Source organism: Rana temporaria, chromosome 1 (genome assembly GCF_905171775.1).
Source record: "Rana temporaria chromosome 1, aRanTem1.1, whole genome shotgun sequence".
NCBI lineage: Eukaryota > Metazoa > Chordata > Amphibia > Anura > Ranidae > Rana > Rana temporaria.
The window spans coordinates 616,784,627-616,801,067 of NC_053489.1; the positions used below are offsets into that span (position 1 = coordinate 616,784,627).

Here is a 16,441-nt window from a genome sequence, read left to right on the forward strand (position 1 = left end):
CAAAGTTTGTTTTATTAAAATTGTTCATAGATAGATATATCCTATATATCTATCTATCTATCTATCTATCTATCTATCTATCTCTATCTGACACCATTGCTCAGCAATAGGACATCCAGCGACTCTCGGCTCCTTTACTCACCGATTCTCCACTCTACCGGAGGGGAGTAGATGCTAATGGCACCGGATCGGTATGTTCAGGAGGGGGAACCATCCCCTACACAAGCTGGCCAGGCAGCACACCAGAGCAGTGCCCAGTGCCCCCTCCACAGACCCCAGGGAGATGCAGGCTAATGATAACCACACAGAAGAAATGGACAGCACACCTCCAGATGCAGAACCCTCTGACCTCACCTGCTGAGCAAGGTAAAAGGGCTGCCCAATCACCAGCACTTTCTCCTAACAAAGCCCCACTGCTTAAGAAACAGCAGTTACAGGTCCTGAGGAGGTCCGCTCTGATTTCCTTGCCTGCATCTGAGCATTCCCTCAAGCTCATGCTCCTCCTTCAAAAAGATATGTGCAATGAACTAACGTCATCTATCTCCATGCTACAAGCCTAACCACCTTCCTGCGTCTGTGCCACGAGACGTATTGGCATGCATCCACTTCTTTCACATGAAAGAATGAATGACTGCTGCCTGATCCATATCCCTGCTGCCAGATCCCTACTCTAACATCTCTGTATACAGATATCTCCACTGCCCAGTTCTCCCAAGTCAGTGCAATTCTCAGATTACAATATATAAATGAGGATTTCCTGCCAAGCTGGTAGTCACGTTCCAGAACCAAACTACCAACATCTTCACACCTAAAGATGGCAGAAAGCGGGTGCTCAACTGGGGCCTAATCACCTCACCGCCACCTGACATGCCATCGAACCGGCCACCTGCGTGCACTCAAAAGATGCACTACTACCACCTATCGGTAATGTTCCAAAACCTATAATCTGTCATGTAACAAGGTGCCCTCTGTCACCTCCAGCTTAACAGTTGGCAACCTACCACATCAATGATGGTCCTTGGTGAGCGTCACATTGACTGCACTCTCTACCCTTTCCCCTGAGAAAAGAAGTATTTTTTTTTTTGTATTTTTTTTTTATTTCTCTATTTTACGTAGTTTATTATCCTACACCAATTGTGTTCAGTGTATTACTATTAGGCGACTTTGCTCTGTTTTTTATTATTTTGCCTGTTCTTTAACACTGTAATAGGTCTGCTATCCCTTACACTTGGTTGTGCTTATAAGTTTACAGAATTTATGGTTTCTTGGCCAATTTTTCTAAGAATATGAATGATAACACAAACTTTTCGTTCACTCATGATTAGAGTTGGCTGAAGCCATTTATTATCAATTGTGTTTACTCCTTTTTAAATCATAATTGCAACAAACTACCCACATGACCCTGATGAAGTTTACATACCTGGTGATTTTTGCCCCGATAAAATGCATACAGGTTGACACAGAGAGGTTTGAATGGCTTTTAAAGGTAACCATCCTCACCTGTGATGTTTGCTTGTAATTGGTGTGTATCAAAGGTCAATGAGTTTCTGGACTCCAGACAGACCCTAACATCTTTCATCCAGTGCTGCACTGACGTTTCTTGATTCTGAGTCATGGGTAAAGCATAAGAATTGTCAAAGGATCTGGGGGGAAAAGGTAGTTGAACTGTATAAAACAGGAAAGGGTATAAAAAAAGATATCCATGGAATTGAGAATGCCAATCGGCAGTGTTCAAACTCTAAGAAGGGTAAATGAGGGGTTCTGTTGATACCAACGGTCAGGTAGACAAACTAAAATTTCAGCCACAACTGCCAGGAAAATTGTTTGGGATGCAAAGAAAAACACACAAATAACTTCAGATGAAATACAGGACTCTCTGAAAACATGTGGTGTGGTGGTTCAAGATGCACAATAAGGAGGCATTTGAAGAAAGATGGACTGCATAGCCAAATCACCAGAAGAGTACACTACCGGTTACGGTGCCACATGAAGTAGCTGCATCTCTCTTCAGCTCCCGCAGCATGACCCACAAACCGGCCTAAAAAAAAACAGCCCTCCTGCGCACGCTACATGCAGTTTCTCTCTCCAAATCCTCATACAGGGTTGCCCTGAATAATCGCCCATTGGATCAAATAATCCCTAGGAAGGACTCTGCAAAAAATGCCTCAGGCCCTGACCATCGCTCTACTACTTGTTGACTTGGTAATCGCATACACCCCCCCAGACGGGCGCTTGTAAGCATTCCTTTTAGAAAACCCAAGATTGGGTTTAACCTCCACTAAAGGTACCCTCTGTTATAGCCTCCATCAAATTGGCAGGCCTTGATATTATGTTTTATATGGTTTACCCCCAACCTTACTATGTCTTCACTATAATTGTGACTCCTATGGTCTTACTGCATACAGCCACCTCCCTCATATTTAACCCAAATATTGCTGCAAGAGATATTACTGCACCTTTTGGGCAAACATCTGCTGCATCATTCGGGTCAGTGCTGGGAGCTGGCCTATACAGTGACTCCCATGAGGAAAAAAGTTTTCAATGTTTTGTATATTGTTTGTTTCATATTTCTACCCCTCCAAATACACTCCCACCTTTTATCTTGCGCCACCCATTTAGCACCAGACAATCGGGCACCAATAGTCTCTTGCTTGAAAACTGCATTAATGCATCAGCCCCTCTCTTCAGGCCAGAACCCAATACAGCCTCAACACCAGCCCAAATCCCTCAATACCCCTCATGAAAGTCTCCTCTTGGAACGTGAAAGGGACTAGGTCCCTCAACAAGACTTAAAACCACCGTTGCCCGTTTCCAAGAGACGCATTTATCGTCTCCCGATTTCAATCGCCTGAAACTCTGTGTAGGCACAGGCTTGAGATCCAACGACGTTGGTCGCAAAGCAGGGGTTCTCATCCTGGTTCACAAAAACCTCCACTGTTAAGTCATTTCTATAGACCCAGACGATCAAGGCCGTTGCCTCACGGCACATATCCATGTAGCAAACTCATCTCGTGATATCTAATATTTATGCCACAGTAGTCCGTCAAAAAATTATTTAACGATATCTCCACTGGACTACTGAACATCCCACATGTAGTTGGGGTGACTTCAACACCATAATGCACGCGACAGATGACCGATCCTCACCCAAATGCCTCTGTGAAAACCCCATGATCCCTGACTTAATGCAATTCGCATCCACAATGGACTCTCCGCTTCCACGACATCTGGTGACTCCACCACCCAGCAGACAGGGAATTTACCTTCTACTCCAACCCACATAATGTCTTCACCAGTATTCCTGACGGGATTGTACAAAGGCATATATATGATCAGGCGACACATACTTGCCTATTGGGAATCAGGCTATCATCAAATTGTTTTCCAAGAAAGGCAAAGAACTATAATTCTAGCCCTAGACCTCCTCTAACTCAAAACATGCAACCTGTATTTTTTTTTTTTAAACGTCGCCTATGAAGATTTTTAAAGGGTAAAAGTTTGTCGGCATTCCACGAGCGGACACAATTTTGAAGCGTGACATGTTGGGTATGAATTTACTCGGCGTAACATTATCTTTCATAATATTAAAAAAAATGCAGCAGATGTTACAAGGAATGTGATCGGCCGCAAAAGTTTTTTTTCTGTTCCAAAATGCTTTGCGGTCCGTTATCCTTTTGAGGACTTCCTGAAAAAGTGGACCTCTCCTCCGTCAGTGGACCCCCCTGTGTCCAGACTGAACAAAGCTACCACGTTGCCTGTGGAAGGGGCTCCCGCTTTCAAGGACCCCACAGATAGGAGAGCTGAGGCCCGCTCCATGTTCACAGTAGTGGGGTCGGTGGTGAGACCGGTCTTGGCCGGGGCTCTAGTGTCACAAGACACTTGCTGAACGAGCAAAGTTGTTGCTTCAGGAGTTGCAGGAGCATCAAGCCCCTCTGGACTGTGTGGCGCTGACCGACCAGTTGGTGCAGGGCCTAAAATTTGTCTGAGTCAGCCCTGGATACGCGGTGGTGTTGCGCCGCCTTGTCTGGCTGAAGTGTTGGTCTGCGGACCAGTCTTCTAAGAAGGCCTTGGTGGACTTGCCCTTTAAGGGTGAAAGGCTTTTTGGGGCTTCCCTAGATGACATCATAAAGGATGCCACGGGTGGTAAGAGCACTCTGCTCCCACAATCTGGTAAAGGTAAGGAGCCTCGCCGTAGGCAGGGGCCCTCCTTTACCACCCCAAGCCCCCAAGCTTTTTTTTTTTTGTCCGCCCAGTGCGGCAGGTAAACGTTCCCAGGGAGCTAAGGTACCCGCTAAAGGGCAGAAGCGCCCTGGTTCCGCAGGCCCAAAAAGCCTGCGGGGAAAAAACCTGCTTCCGCATGAAGGCCTGCCCCCGCCCGTCTCTCGGGTGGGGGGCCGGCTTCGCAAATTTGCAGCTCCGTGGATGTCTCTTCTTTCCGACCGGTGGGTTTGCGAAGTAATTTCCTCGGGGTACAAGAGTTTCTCTCTTGTTCGCCAAACAGATTTTTTCCTTCCAACCTCCAGCTTCCTCCGGAGGCCCTGTTTGGGGCTGTTCAGGATCTGCTGGTCAGGGGGGTGATCGTGCCCGTTCCTTTACTGGAACGGTTTCAGGGGTTTTACTCCAATCTGTTTGTAGTCCCCAAGAAGGAAGGGGTCCGTCCAATCCTGGATCTCAAGGCCCTCAACTGTTTTGTCAGAGTGCAAAAGTTTAGGATGGCGTCTGTTCGCTCTGTAGTAGCGGCACTCCATCAAGGGGATTTCCAGGCGTCCTTGGATATCAAGGACGCGTACTTGCATGTCCCCATATGCGCAAAGCGCCAGAGATTTCTGCGCTTTGCGGTCAGGGAGGACCACTTTCAATTTGTGGCCCTCCCCTTCGGCCTGGCCTCGGCGCCAAGGGTTTTCACCAAGGTGCTCTCTCCGATTCTGGCCCTGCTGAGGCAGTGCAGAATCGCTATTGTAGGATACCTGGACGATCTTCTGCAAGCTTCTTTAAGCTCAGAGTTAGAGGTGGTTGTGTCTATCACCTGCCAGACCCTTTGGGAATTCTGTTGGCTGCTAAATGTTCAGAAGTCGGTGTTGGTACCGTCTCAGCGTCTGGAATACCTGGGGTTGGTCCTGGATTCCTCGGAGGCGAGAGTTTTTTTTTTTTTTTTCTTCCCACAGAGAAACTAGACGCTGCAAACTGCGGTGCGGCAGTTGACGACCCAAAAGTGGTCGTCGCTTCGCTTTTGCATGCAAGTTCTGGGTCTCATGGTGGCCTCCTTCGAGGCGGTTCCGTATGCTCAATTTCACACATGTGTTACAGAGAGAAATTCTGTTGCGTTGGGACAAGCTCCCTTCGTCTCTGGATTACCAAGTCCGGGTGAGTCGCCTGGTCAGGTCCTCCCTAGTGTGGTGGCTGACATCTCCGGTGCTTTGGGCCGGGAAGTCGTTTCTGCCGTGCCATTGGACAGTGGTCATGACGGATGCCAGTCTCTCCGGCTGGTGGGGGGAGTCTGGGGTGTTCAGTCAGCCCAGGGGCGCTGGACTCGGGTCCCTCCTGCCAATCAATGTCCTGGAACTCCAGGCAATCAGGCTGTGCCTCTCCAAGTGGTCTCTGAGACTGCAGGGCCGCCTGGTCAGGATTCAGTCGGACAACGCCACGGCTGTGGCGTATGTCAATCATCAAGGGGGCACACGGAGCGCAGCCGCGGAAGTCGCTTGCATCCTCCGGTGGGCCGAAAACAAGGTTCCGGCTCTATCGGCCGTTTACATTCTGGGCGTACAGAACTGGCAGGCGGACTACCTAAGTTGCCAAACGCTAGACCAAGGAGAATGGTCGCTACACCCGGATGTGTTTCAGTGTCTGTGTCTGAAGTGGGACACTCCAGACGTGGATCTTCTGGCATCCCGACTCAATCGGAAGGTATCACGGTTCGTGGCCAGGTCAAGAGACCCGTGGGCGGAGTCGGGCGCGTTTGAGGCACCGTGGCGTCACTATCGCCTAATCTACGCCTTTCCTCCTCTGAAGCTTCTCCCTCGTCTACTACGCAGAGTGGAAGCCGAGGGGATACCAACAATCCTAATTGCTCCAGATTGGCCTTGCCATCCCTGGTACGCAGATCTGGTGCGTCTGGCAGCGGATGTTCCGTGGCGCCTGCCACTGCGAGAGGATCTTCTGTCGCAGGGTCCTATCTTTTATCCTGCTTTACAGTCGTTGGCTTTAACGGCGTGGCTATTGAAAGCCAGGTGCTGAGGGACCGAGGTCTGTCGGATTCGGTAATCTCTACCATGCTGCGGGCACGAAAATCTACTTCCCGGAAGATTTACTATCGTACGTGGAAGGCTTACATCTCTGTGTGAGGAGATGAATTGGCACCCCTGTGCATACGTGATGTCCTGGATTCTGCTGTTTTTACAGCGTGGAGTGGATCAGGCTCTTGCCTTAAGTATGATTTTAATGGTCAGATTTCGGCCTTGGCTGTTCTTTCTGGTGGCAATTACATTGGTCAGACAGGTGTCTGAATTAGCAGCCTTGTCTTGCAAGGCTCCTTACTTTGTCGTTCACAGGGATAAGGTGGTGCTGCGGCCGCAGCCGCTGTTCCTCCCTAAGGTTGTTTCGGCCTTTCACATTAATGAGGACATTGTTCTTCCATCCTTGTGTCTTCGGCCGGCGAACCCAAAAGAGGCCTGCGTTGCATTCCTTGGACGTGGTTCGAGCCCTACGGGTGTACCTGTCTGCTACGGCTCCATTTCGGAGGTCGGATTCACTGTTCGTGTCGGTGACTGGTCCTAAGAAGGGTCTGGCAGTCTCGTCGGCCACCATTTCTAGGTGGAATCAGGCAGGTCGTGCTTCAGGCCTATGCCTTAAAGGGGTGATCGCCTCCCTTCCCGGTTACGGCGCGTTCGACCTGGGCGATTAGTGCCTCTTGGGCTTTCCACCATCAAGCATCTGTTTTACAGGTGTCTAAGGCAGCGACTTGGTCGTCAGTCCACACCTTCTCAAAGTTCTATAAGGTGGATGTGAGTGCATCTTCAGATGCCTCCCTCGGCCGCAAGGTTTTGAAAGCGGCTGTTTAAGGTTGAAGTTCCTCTGTTGAGTAGCTCTGTTTTGTTTGGGGTGAAGTTGGTTTGCTGTGTTTTTTTCCCACCCCTCGATTTTTTTGACACTGCTTGGAGACGTCCCTAAAGTCAGATACTGCTGTGTCCATCCATGAACGGAAGAGAAAATAGGATTTTTGTACTCGCCGTAAAATCCTTTTTTTCTGAGTTCATGGACGGACACAGCACCCACCCCTCCTTTGTACTGATTGTTCACAAACTGAGGCTGCAGAGAGTGGGGGATGTACCCAGGGGAACCACCCCCTGGGAGGTACTGTGTGGAGTGTTTAATACTTAACATGCTGTTTTGCTGCCTAGTCAATCTCCTAGAAAGGAGGATAATACCCTAAGGTCAGATGCTGCTGTGTCCGTCTATTAACTCGGAGAAATGGATTTTACGGTGAGTACAAAAATTCTATTTGCACCCACTTCCAGGAATATACATGCGGTAGACACGCCCCTACCCTTAGCTCCCCCGCTTTCTCCTGGGAAATGCACTGTTCCCAGGAGAGAGCGGGGACCAGTGACGGCGTGCCGCGCTACTTGCACATGCGCAGTAGGGAACCGGGCAGTGAAGCCGCAACGTTTCACTTCCCGATTCCCTCACCGAGGATGGTGGCGGGTGTAGCTGAGGGACAAGCGATTGCTCGACCTCTGCTGCCGACATCGTGGGCGCGCTGGACAGGTAGGTGTCCATATTTTAAAAGTCGGCAGCTGCAGTATTTGTAGCTGCTGGCTTTTAAAAAAAAAAAAAAATGAAAATTTGTGGTGGAACCTCCATTTGAAGTAATTTTTTTTTTTTTTTTTTTGGATTCCTGTTTTGATGAGACTTGAACGATTTCTTGCCACGGTTACTGGGAGGGTCTGTATGTAAAAGTAAAACTTTGATATCACAATATTCCTTTTGAAAGGTTTTAATACAGCTGCTCATGCGTTGCTATATCTAGGAAAAATTTCCTTTTGATATATTGAGATGTTGATCAGCAAGTACTAAAACTGGTTGTTTTGGGATGGTCTTTGAGGTAATTTCTGGTTTAGGGACACAATCACTGTGTGGTGAGCTTTATTACATTTTTTTTTTTTTTTTTTTTTGTTAGGTTCAGGAAAAAGAATTGGAAATTTTCGAATGGAAAAATAGGCACGAAAAACTCTATCTTGAATATGTGGAGATGGGGTAAGCCTTTTTTTCATCCACTATCATGTTTGGGGAGGGGGGGGCTACCGTCCAATGCATTTGATATCCATAAAGGCAAGATTGTGCTATTGCTTTTATTACTCCAAGTCGGTAAAAAAAACTTTTGACACATAGATCTAAAACACCAAATTAAAGGTTAAATTCATCTTTACAGAAAATCTGTAAGGTGAACTCAATCTGTTCCGAAGTCCAGCGAACCCCTGCTGTCATGCATCGGGATGTCCCTTTACTGATCCAGGGATTTGAAATCCTCCTTTCTTTCTCTTCCAGCGCTGACAGGATAGGCTTGGCAGACTGTTCAGCGCCGTCCATGTGATAGTGCTGACCAATTAGAATGCCTTTTATCTGTACATGCTGAGAGGTTTGGTTAGGAGATTAAGCCGCGGGTATACAAAACCCCCATACCTGTGAAACGGCGTCCCAGTGTCTGACAGCGGGGGATTGCGTAACTTCCGGAAAGGGGGGGTCCAGTGTAAGTTCACCTTAGAGATTTTCTGTAAAGGTAATTTTACACTTTAAGTGTTAAGAGGAAACTGGCCTTTTGTGGCATTATGGGACCATACTCATCCAGCAGTGTTTGGAGGAACCTGCTGCTCCACTGCTGAACGACTGGTCCCATGCTTCCACATTGATGTCAGCTGGCTGGCTGCAAGAAGAAAACAGCTGACCCCTGAAGATGCACATGTAATGTAGGGTACCCTGAAGCCTTGTGGGTATTCCTTGAAGCTGCAGGCATTGAACAAGTTATTTTTGCTTGGGTGGGAATACAGGATGTGGGGGGGAGGTAGTAGATTTTTTTTTTTTTTTTTTAAATAATTCAATTCAGGGTTAGGGGGGGATTTTGGCATGACAAGTAGATGGGGAGGGTTAGAAACCAAAAATGTGTTTAAAATGATGCAGCACATGCCCGTAATTGTCAGGGGTTTTTGTAGATGCAGGAAGTTTTTGTGCACATTGGGCTTGATATTTATAAGCTTGGGTCAACTGAGACCCACCTGATTTTGAGTCCTATCTGAGCTGGCCTGCAGTTCAATTCTTCTGGCTGCTCATGCAAACCCTTTGAGGTGTATAGGTAGAAACCGTCATGTCATGAATAAATGCTTTACAGAAAGCAGCTTACTTCTGGGGTGATAAAATGGCTACAGCTTGGTAGCTTATAGAAGAGGCTGAAATTTAAAATGGAAGCTAGAGATTCATGTGCAGCTCCCGGAGCGGGACCATTGCGCAGAGCAGGGAAGTATACTATGTTTTAACTTAAAAAAAAGTTTAATGTCTATTTCTTTATCGTTACATCACGGGACACAGAGCGGCATTCATTACTATATGGGTTATATGGAGTACCTTCAGGTGATGGACACTGGCAATCTCAAACAGGAAATGCCCCTCCCTATATAACCCCCTCCCATAGGAGGAGTACCTCAGTTTTTACGCCAGTGTCTTAGGTGTTGGTCATGGTTTAGCTTGCCTCCGCATCCTTGGGATTAGGTGAGCTAACCGGTTCTGTCCAAAGGCCTCAGCGCTAAAGTGGTCAGTAACCGGACCCCAAACCCTTGGGGTATAGCCCATAATGCTTTTCTTTTTAGAGAGCTGGACCCTGGGCCCAGAACTTAGAAACCTTTGGGTGCCTAATGTTTCTGTTGCCAGAGTGCTATATGGGCCCAGGACAGTGGATCCTTCATAGGAACCCAGGGCCTGAAGGTCTAGACATCCCCACGGAGATGGGGGAAGATTGGGCCTCTTGCTTGGCAAAGTCCTGCGGCATGGAGCAGGTAAGTGAGGGGAAAACTTGCGGAACTTGGTTCTTAGCAGGTTTTTTCTGGGGGGTCACAGGGGACATGCCTAAAGTTATGCGCTGCATCTGGCAAACTAGTCACATATCTTAATGATAGGATGGCTCTATGTGTATTTTTTCCCCATAAAAAGTGACCTCCCTTGTAGTGTTGGAAAAGCATTTGAGTAGGGCCTGTGTAATATAAAGTGTATGTGTGTGTCAGAGAGCTATGCTTACCTGCAAGCCTCCAGGCGATGCTCCATCAGTCTTCCTCCTCAGAGCCTGCAAAGCGCTGACCTCCTTGTGGTTCCAGCTGGAGCAGAGAGGCTCCCTTCCCCCCAACCCCCCCCCCCTATCGGCGGGCGCGCGCGTTCACGTGTTATAGGCGCAATTCGCGCCGTTTAGCTGAGGGGGGAAGGGCGGGTCAGTGGTTTAAGGAAGGGGCGGCCCTTCCTTTTCGTTCCAAACAGCATTCGATACATTGGAACTGGGGAGGAAAGACCAGAGCGGCAGCACGGGGCGCCGAGGACACACAGTGGCCAAAAAGAATATTGCAGTCTTCAGAAGACTGTTTTCAAGCCTAGAAATAGGCTGTTTCTTTCCATCTCATAGTTTTTCTTGCAATACTACTCAGGGGGACAGAATGATTTTTCTTTCCTGGATTTGAAACAAAAAAAAAAAAAAAAAAAAAGATTGAAAAAAAAAAAAAAAAGAAAGATTGAAAAAAGATTGAAAAAAAAAGTCATCTAGGGGAGAGGAAGCATTTTTTATCCCCCAAACAGGTGTTTGGGCAAATTAACTTTTATAGTTCCAAGTACCAATAGGTAGCAGGTGTACCTCGGTATTGTACCATGGCATCCGGGTCAGAGGGTACAAGAGGTGGGGATTCCCCCAGAGAGTCTGAGGTCTCGGACAAAGCTATGCCGCTGCTTTCCCCACAGGGAGCCTTGGGGCCATCGGGATCTGGGGCTGGAGCTGGCGCGGGTCAGTCCAACCCTAAGATGGTCACGGACGAGGTATTACTCACCTCTTTAAGAGAGATGGAGAAAAGAATGGGAAAAATGATAGCCACAGCTATGCGGGGCAGTAAACGGATTAGATCTCCGTCGCCCGAGCGTGGACCCTCAGAAGAGGAGGTCCTTTCCTCAGGGGAATTGGACGATCTCTTGGACAAGGACCAAGTAGGTTCAGGGATCGAAGATCCGGATACAGAGGAGTCTGGAGCAGTCTCCCAAGGGGAGGGCTGGTGGATTCAAGCCTTAACGGACTTGGTCCATAATGCATTCAACTTGCCAGTACCAGATCTCCAGGTATCGACGGTTTCAGCTTTGGGCTCACTGAGGGCGCCTCAAAGCAATGCAGTGTTTCCGATCCACCCTCTATTAGAGGGAGTTTTGTTCCAAGATTGGAACAAGCCAGATAAAATCTTCTTACCACCTAAAAGATTCTCTGCCCTATATCCTATGGAAGATAAATTTTCCAAGAAATGGGCTACTCCTGCAGTGGACGCAGCCATCTCATGTGTTAACAAGTCGTTAACATGCCCTGTAGAAAACATACAGGTATTCAAGGATCCAGTTGATAAACGCTTGGAAGCACTACTTAAGAACTCCTTCACTACGGCAGGGGCAGTAGTACAGCCAGCTGTGGCTGCGATTGGGGTTGCTCAAGCATTATCGGATCAAATTAAGCAGATGCTTAAACTTATTCCTGCCCAGCAGGCAGAAGAATTTTCGGATGTCCCTAGGGCCATATGTTTTACAGTAGACGCAATTAAGGATTCTATCCAGCAAGCGTCACGTTTATCGTTATCCCTTATCCATATGAGAAGACTCTTATGGTTAAAGAGCTGGGAGGCCGAGCCCCCATGCAAGAAGCTCCTGGTAGGGTTTCCCTTCTATGGAGGACGACTCTTCGGAGAAGACCTAGATAAATACATTCAGACCATTTCAAATGGCAAAAGTACTCTCTTGCCAACTAAGAAGAAGTTTCAGGGGCCTGCGTTTAAACGACAGTACTCCCCTGGGCAGGGGCCCTCTAATGCCAAACAGTATCGACGGCCTCCTGCGAAAGCAAACTTCGGCTTCAACAGCAAGTCTCAAGGACAGGCTGCTAGAGGCAGAAAGCAGTGGTTTCGCAAACCAGCAAAACCAGCCCCCAAGCCCTTATGAAGGGGCGCCCCCACCCACGAAGGTGGGGGGAAGGCTGCGACTCTTTTCAGAGGTTTGGGAAGCCAGCATTCCCGACGAGTGGGTACGGTCTTCCGTGGCCACGGGCTACAAATTAGATTTCCTAAAGTTTCCTCCTCATTTCCAGGAGTCGAGGATTCCAAACGATCCGGAGAAAGGAGCCGCATTAATGTCTGCATTAAATCATCTACTTTCTCAGGAAGTAATAGTAGAGGTACCAGTCCTGGAACAGGGGCTAGGTTTCTACTCCAACCTATTCATCATCCCGAAGTCCAATGGAGATGTCAGGCCAATTTTGGACCTAAAGATGGTAAATGCATACCTAAAGATCCGCTCATTTCGGATGGAATCCGTGCGGTCAGCAGCTGCCACACTCCAAAAGGACGACTTCATGGCGTCCATAGACATAAAGGATGCCTACCTTCATGTTCCAATTTATCAGCCACATCAAAAATATCTACGCTTCATGGTGGCTTCGCGTCACTTCCAATTCGTGGCGCTTCCCTTCGGGTTGGCTACGGCCCCCCGGGTGTTCACGAAGGTCCTAGCTCCAATCCTAGCCAAACTAAGGATCCAAAGGGGTCACGATCCTAGCATACCTGGACGACCTCCTAGTCATAGATCACTCGTCTCCCGGCTTGGAGCGAGCAGTGGCCCTCACGGTCCAATACCTCGAAGTTCGGCTGGGTCCTAAATCGAGAAAAGTCAGCTTTCCTGCCCACAAGGCAGTTGGAATATCTCGGCATGAGATTAGACACAGAACAACAAAGAGTGTTTCTACCTCTGAGGAAGGTCAAAGCCATCAAGGAATTAATCCTACTGGTTCTAAGCAAAAAGGAACCGACTATTCGCCTATGTATGAGGTTACTAGGCAAGATGGTGGCCACATTCGAGGCGGTACCATACGCCCAGAGTCACACTCGCATCCTGCAGGCAGCCATCCTGTCAGCATGGAGCAGAAGGCCACAGGCCTTGGATATCCCGTTGCCGCTCTCATCAAGAGTCCGACAAAGTCTGTGTTGGTGGTTAGACCCTCAGAACCTACTGAAGGGGAGATCTTTCAGCCCAGTGGCTTGGAAGATAGTGACCACAGACGCCAGCCTGACAGGCTGGGGAGCAATTTTGGATGGTTGCACTCGCCAAGGTACTTGGGCAAAGCTAGAGGAGCAGTTGCCCATCAACATCTTGGAGCTCAGAGCTGCTCGACTAGCCCTCAGGGCTTGGAAGTCAAAATTGCAGGGGTTCCCGGTGAGAATTCAATCAGACAATGCCACGGCCGTGGCATACATAAATCACCAAGGGGGAACCAGGAGTCAAGCCGCTCAGAGAGAGGTGAGCTTGATTCTCCTATGGGCAGAGGCTCATGTGCCCTGCATATCGGCAATATTCATTCCCGGAGTGGACAACTTTCAGGCGGACTTCTTAAGCCGCCAGACTCTATGGCCGGGGGAATGGTCTCTGCATCCACAAATCTTTCAAGCACTCTGCCAAAGATGGGGAGTGCCCGGACGTGGATGTCATGGCATCGAGACTCAACAAGAAGCTAGACAGGTTCATGTCCCGCTCAAGGGATCCGATGGCCTGCGGAACCGATGCGCTGGTTTGCCCTTGGCATCAGTTCAAACTTCTTTATGCGTTTCCCCCGCTTCAGTTACTACCCCGCCTGCTGCGCAGGATCAGGGTGGAGCACATACCAGTCATCCTGGTAGCTCCAGCATGGCCCAGAAGGGCATGGTACTCACTAATCTTAAGGATGGTAGTGGGAGACCCTTGGACTCTTCCTCTACGGCCAGACCTGCTATCGCAAGGTCCGATCCTCCACCCTGCCTTACGGCATCTAAATTTGACGGCCTGGAAGCTGAATCCCTGATTCTCAGGTGTAGAGGTCTGTCTCAGAAAGTAATCTCTACCCTAATCAGAGCCAGGAAACCGGTCTCTAGGGTGATTTATCACAGGGTCTGGAAGGCCTATGTAGGCTGGTGTGAGTCCAAGCTATGGCTTCCTCGCAAATTCACCATTGATAGAGTTTTAAGTTTTCTCCAGCTAGGAGTGGATAAAGGATTGGCATTAAGCACAATCAAAGGACAGATTTCTGCTCTGTCAGTGTGGTTTCAGCGGCCGCTGGCCACCCACTCGCTGGTTAAGACCTTCCTTCAAGGGGTCTTACGTATTAAACCTCCAGTTAAATCCCCGCTTTGCCCGTGGGATTTAAACCTTGTTCTGTCAAGTTTACAGAAACAACCGTTTGAGCCGTTGGCTGAAATTCCTTTGGTTTTACTGACAAGGAAGTTAGTATTTTTGGTTGCCATAGTTTCCGCAAGAAGAGTATCGGAACTGGCGGCCTTATCCTGTAAGGAACCATATCTTATTTTTCATAAGGACAGGGTCGTTCTCCGCCCTCATCCTTCCTTCCTACCGAAGGTTATATCCAGTTTTCATTTGAACCAGGATTTGGTATTACCATCCTTCTTCCCTAAACCTACTTCCAGAAAGGAAGGGTTGCTGCATACCTTGGATATCGTCAGGGCCATGAAGGCCTATCTTAAAGCTACAAAGAAGATCCGGAAAACAGATGTGCTGTTCATATTACCGGATGGGCCCAAGAAGGGGCAGGCAGCTGCAAAGTCCACCATTTCTAGGTGGATTAAGCAATTAATCACTCAGGCCTACGGCTTGAAAGGGTTGCCTCCTCCAGTATCATTAAAGGCTCATTCTACTAGGGCCATGGGCGCCTCCTGGGCAGCACACCACCAGATCTCTATGGCTCAAGTTTGCAAGGCGGCAACCTGGTCTTCTGTCCACACGTTTACAAAATTCTACCAGTTGGACGTAAGAAGGAATTCTGATACAGCCTTTGGGCAGGCAGTGCTGCAGGCTGCAGTTTGAGACCCTCGGATTCCGGAGGCTCCTCTTTTTTGAGTTAAATTTAAAATTTAAGATTATTTTTCTCAACTAAGTTGGATTTATTATGATTTGAGTATTTCTCTAAATTAAATCCTTTTGTCTTGGAGATGTTCTCCCTCCCCTCATTGTAAGCATTGCTTTGGGACATCCCATATAGTAATGAATGCCGCTCTGTGTCCCGTGATGTAACGATAAAGAAAAAGAGATTTTTAATACAGCTTACCTGTAAAATCTTTTTCTTGGAGTACATCACGGGACACAGAGCTCCCACCCCTCTTTTGAGGACCATTTTGGGAGGCATACTGCTTGCTACAAAACTGAGGTACTCCTCCTATGGGAGGGGGTTATATAGGGAGGGGCATTTCCTGTTTGAGATTGCCAGTGTCCATCACCTGAAGGTACTCCATATAACCCATATAGTAATGAATGCCGCTCTGTGTCCCGTGATGTACTCCAAGAAAAGGATTTTACAGGTAAGCTGTATTAAAAATCTCTTTTTTGTGAATTTTGACTCCAAAGACATGCTGGTAGGTTAATTGGCTTCTGCCTAAATGGCCCTAGTATATGAATGTGAGTTAGAATGGGACCTTAGATTGTAAGCTCCTTGAGGGTAGGGACTGATGTGAATGTACATTGTATATGTAAAGCGCTGCGTAAAATGACGGCACTATATAAGTACCAATAATAATAGTCTGATACTGATTGTTTTCTTCTAACATTGCAGGAAAATTATTGCTGAATTTGAAAGCACAATTGCTCAAATACTAGGTAATGTATAAACTACGGTCTTTGGTGTTTCTATGTGACCAAATATCTAAGGAAGATTTATTTTTTGTACTTTCCACTTTCAACTCTAGATGGATGTATCCCAAATTAAAGTAGAACTATAGGCAAATCTTAATTTCCCCCATTTTGGATAGGGCAAGGGAGGGTTATGACACCTTTTACAGATAAGATTTCCCTTCCTGACCCACAGTCCGAACCGGAAGTGAGAGGAAATTGCAGCCAGTTAAAGCAGTTTCTTGGGGACCAGAAACTAGTGTCCCCATCAGAAGAGTTCCCGTTCATTACCTTCCTGGGGACAAGCCAAAACTTTGTGTGTTCCCCCCAATGATGGTAAACAAGACAAATGGAGAGGATGAATCTCCCTAATGAGGACACCAATCACAATAAAAACTGACAGGTTTTGTAATCCCTCTGCCTTCTATCCAAAACGAAAAAAAAATGTTTTGCCTCTAGTTTATGCATGTTCAAAGTCCGGCCCGCGGGCCAATTTCGGCCCCCTGGTGATTTACTACGG

At 47.9% G+C, this 16,441-nt stretch overlaps 1 protein-coding gene across 3 annotated transcripts in view; it reads left to right on the plus strand.

Moving 5' to 3' along the window:
- TACC3 (transforming acidic coiled-coil containing protein 3) overlaps positions 1–16,441 on the plus strand; it is a 78,981-nt gene that overhangs the window by 43,203 nt on the left and 19,337 nt on the right. For all 3 annotated transcript variants that reach the window (XM_040335275.1, XM_040335274.1, XM_040335273.1), the window contains exons 11-12: positions 8,180–8,256; positions 15,866–15,909. In XM_040335275.1, coding sequence (XP_040191209.1) covers positions 8,180–8,256; positions 15,866–15,909 — 121 coding nt within the window. The remainder of the gene's footprint in view (positions 1–8,179; positions 8,257–15,865; positions 15,910–16,441) is intronic.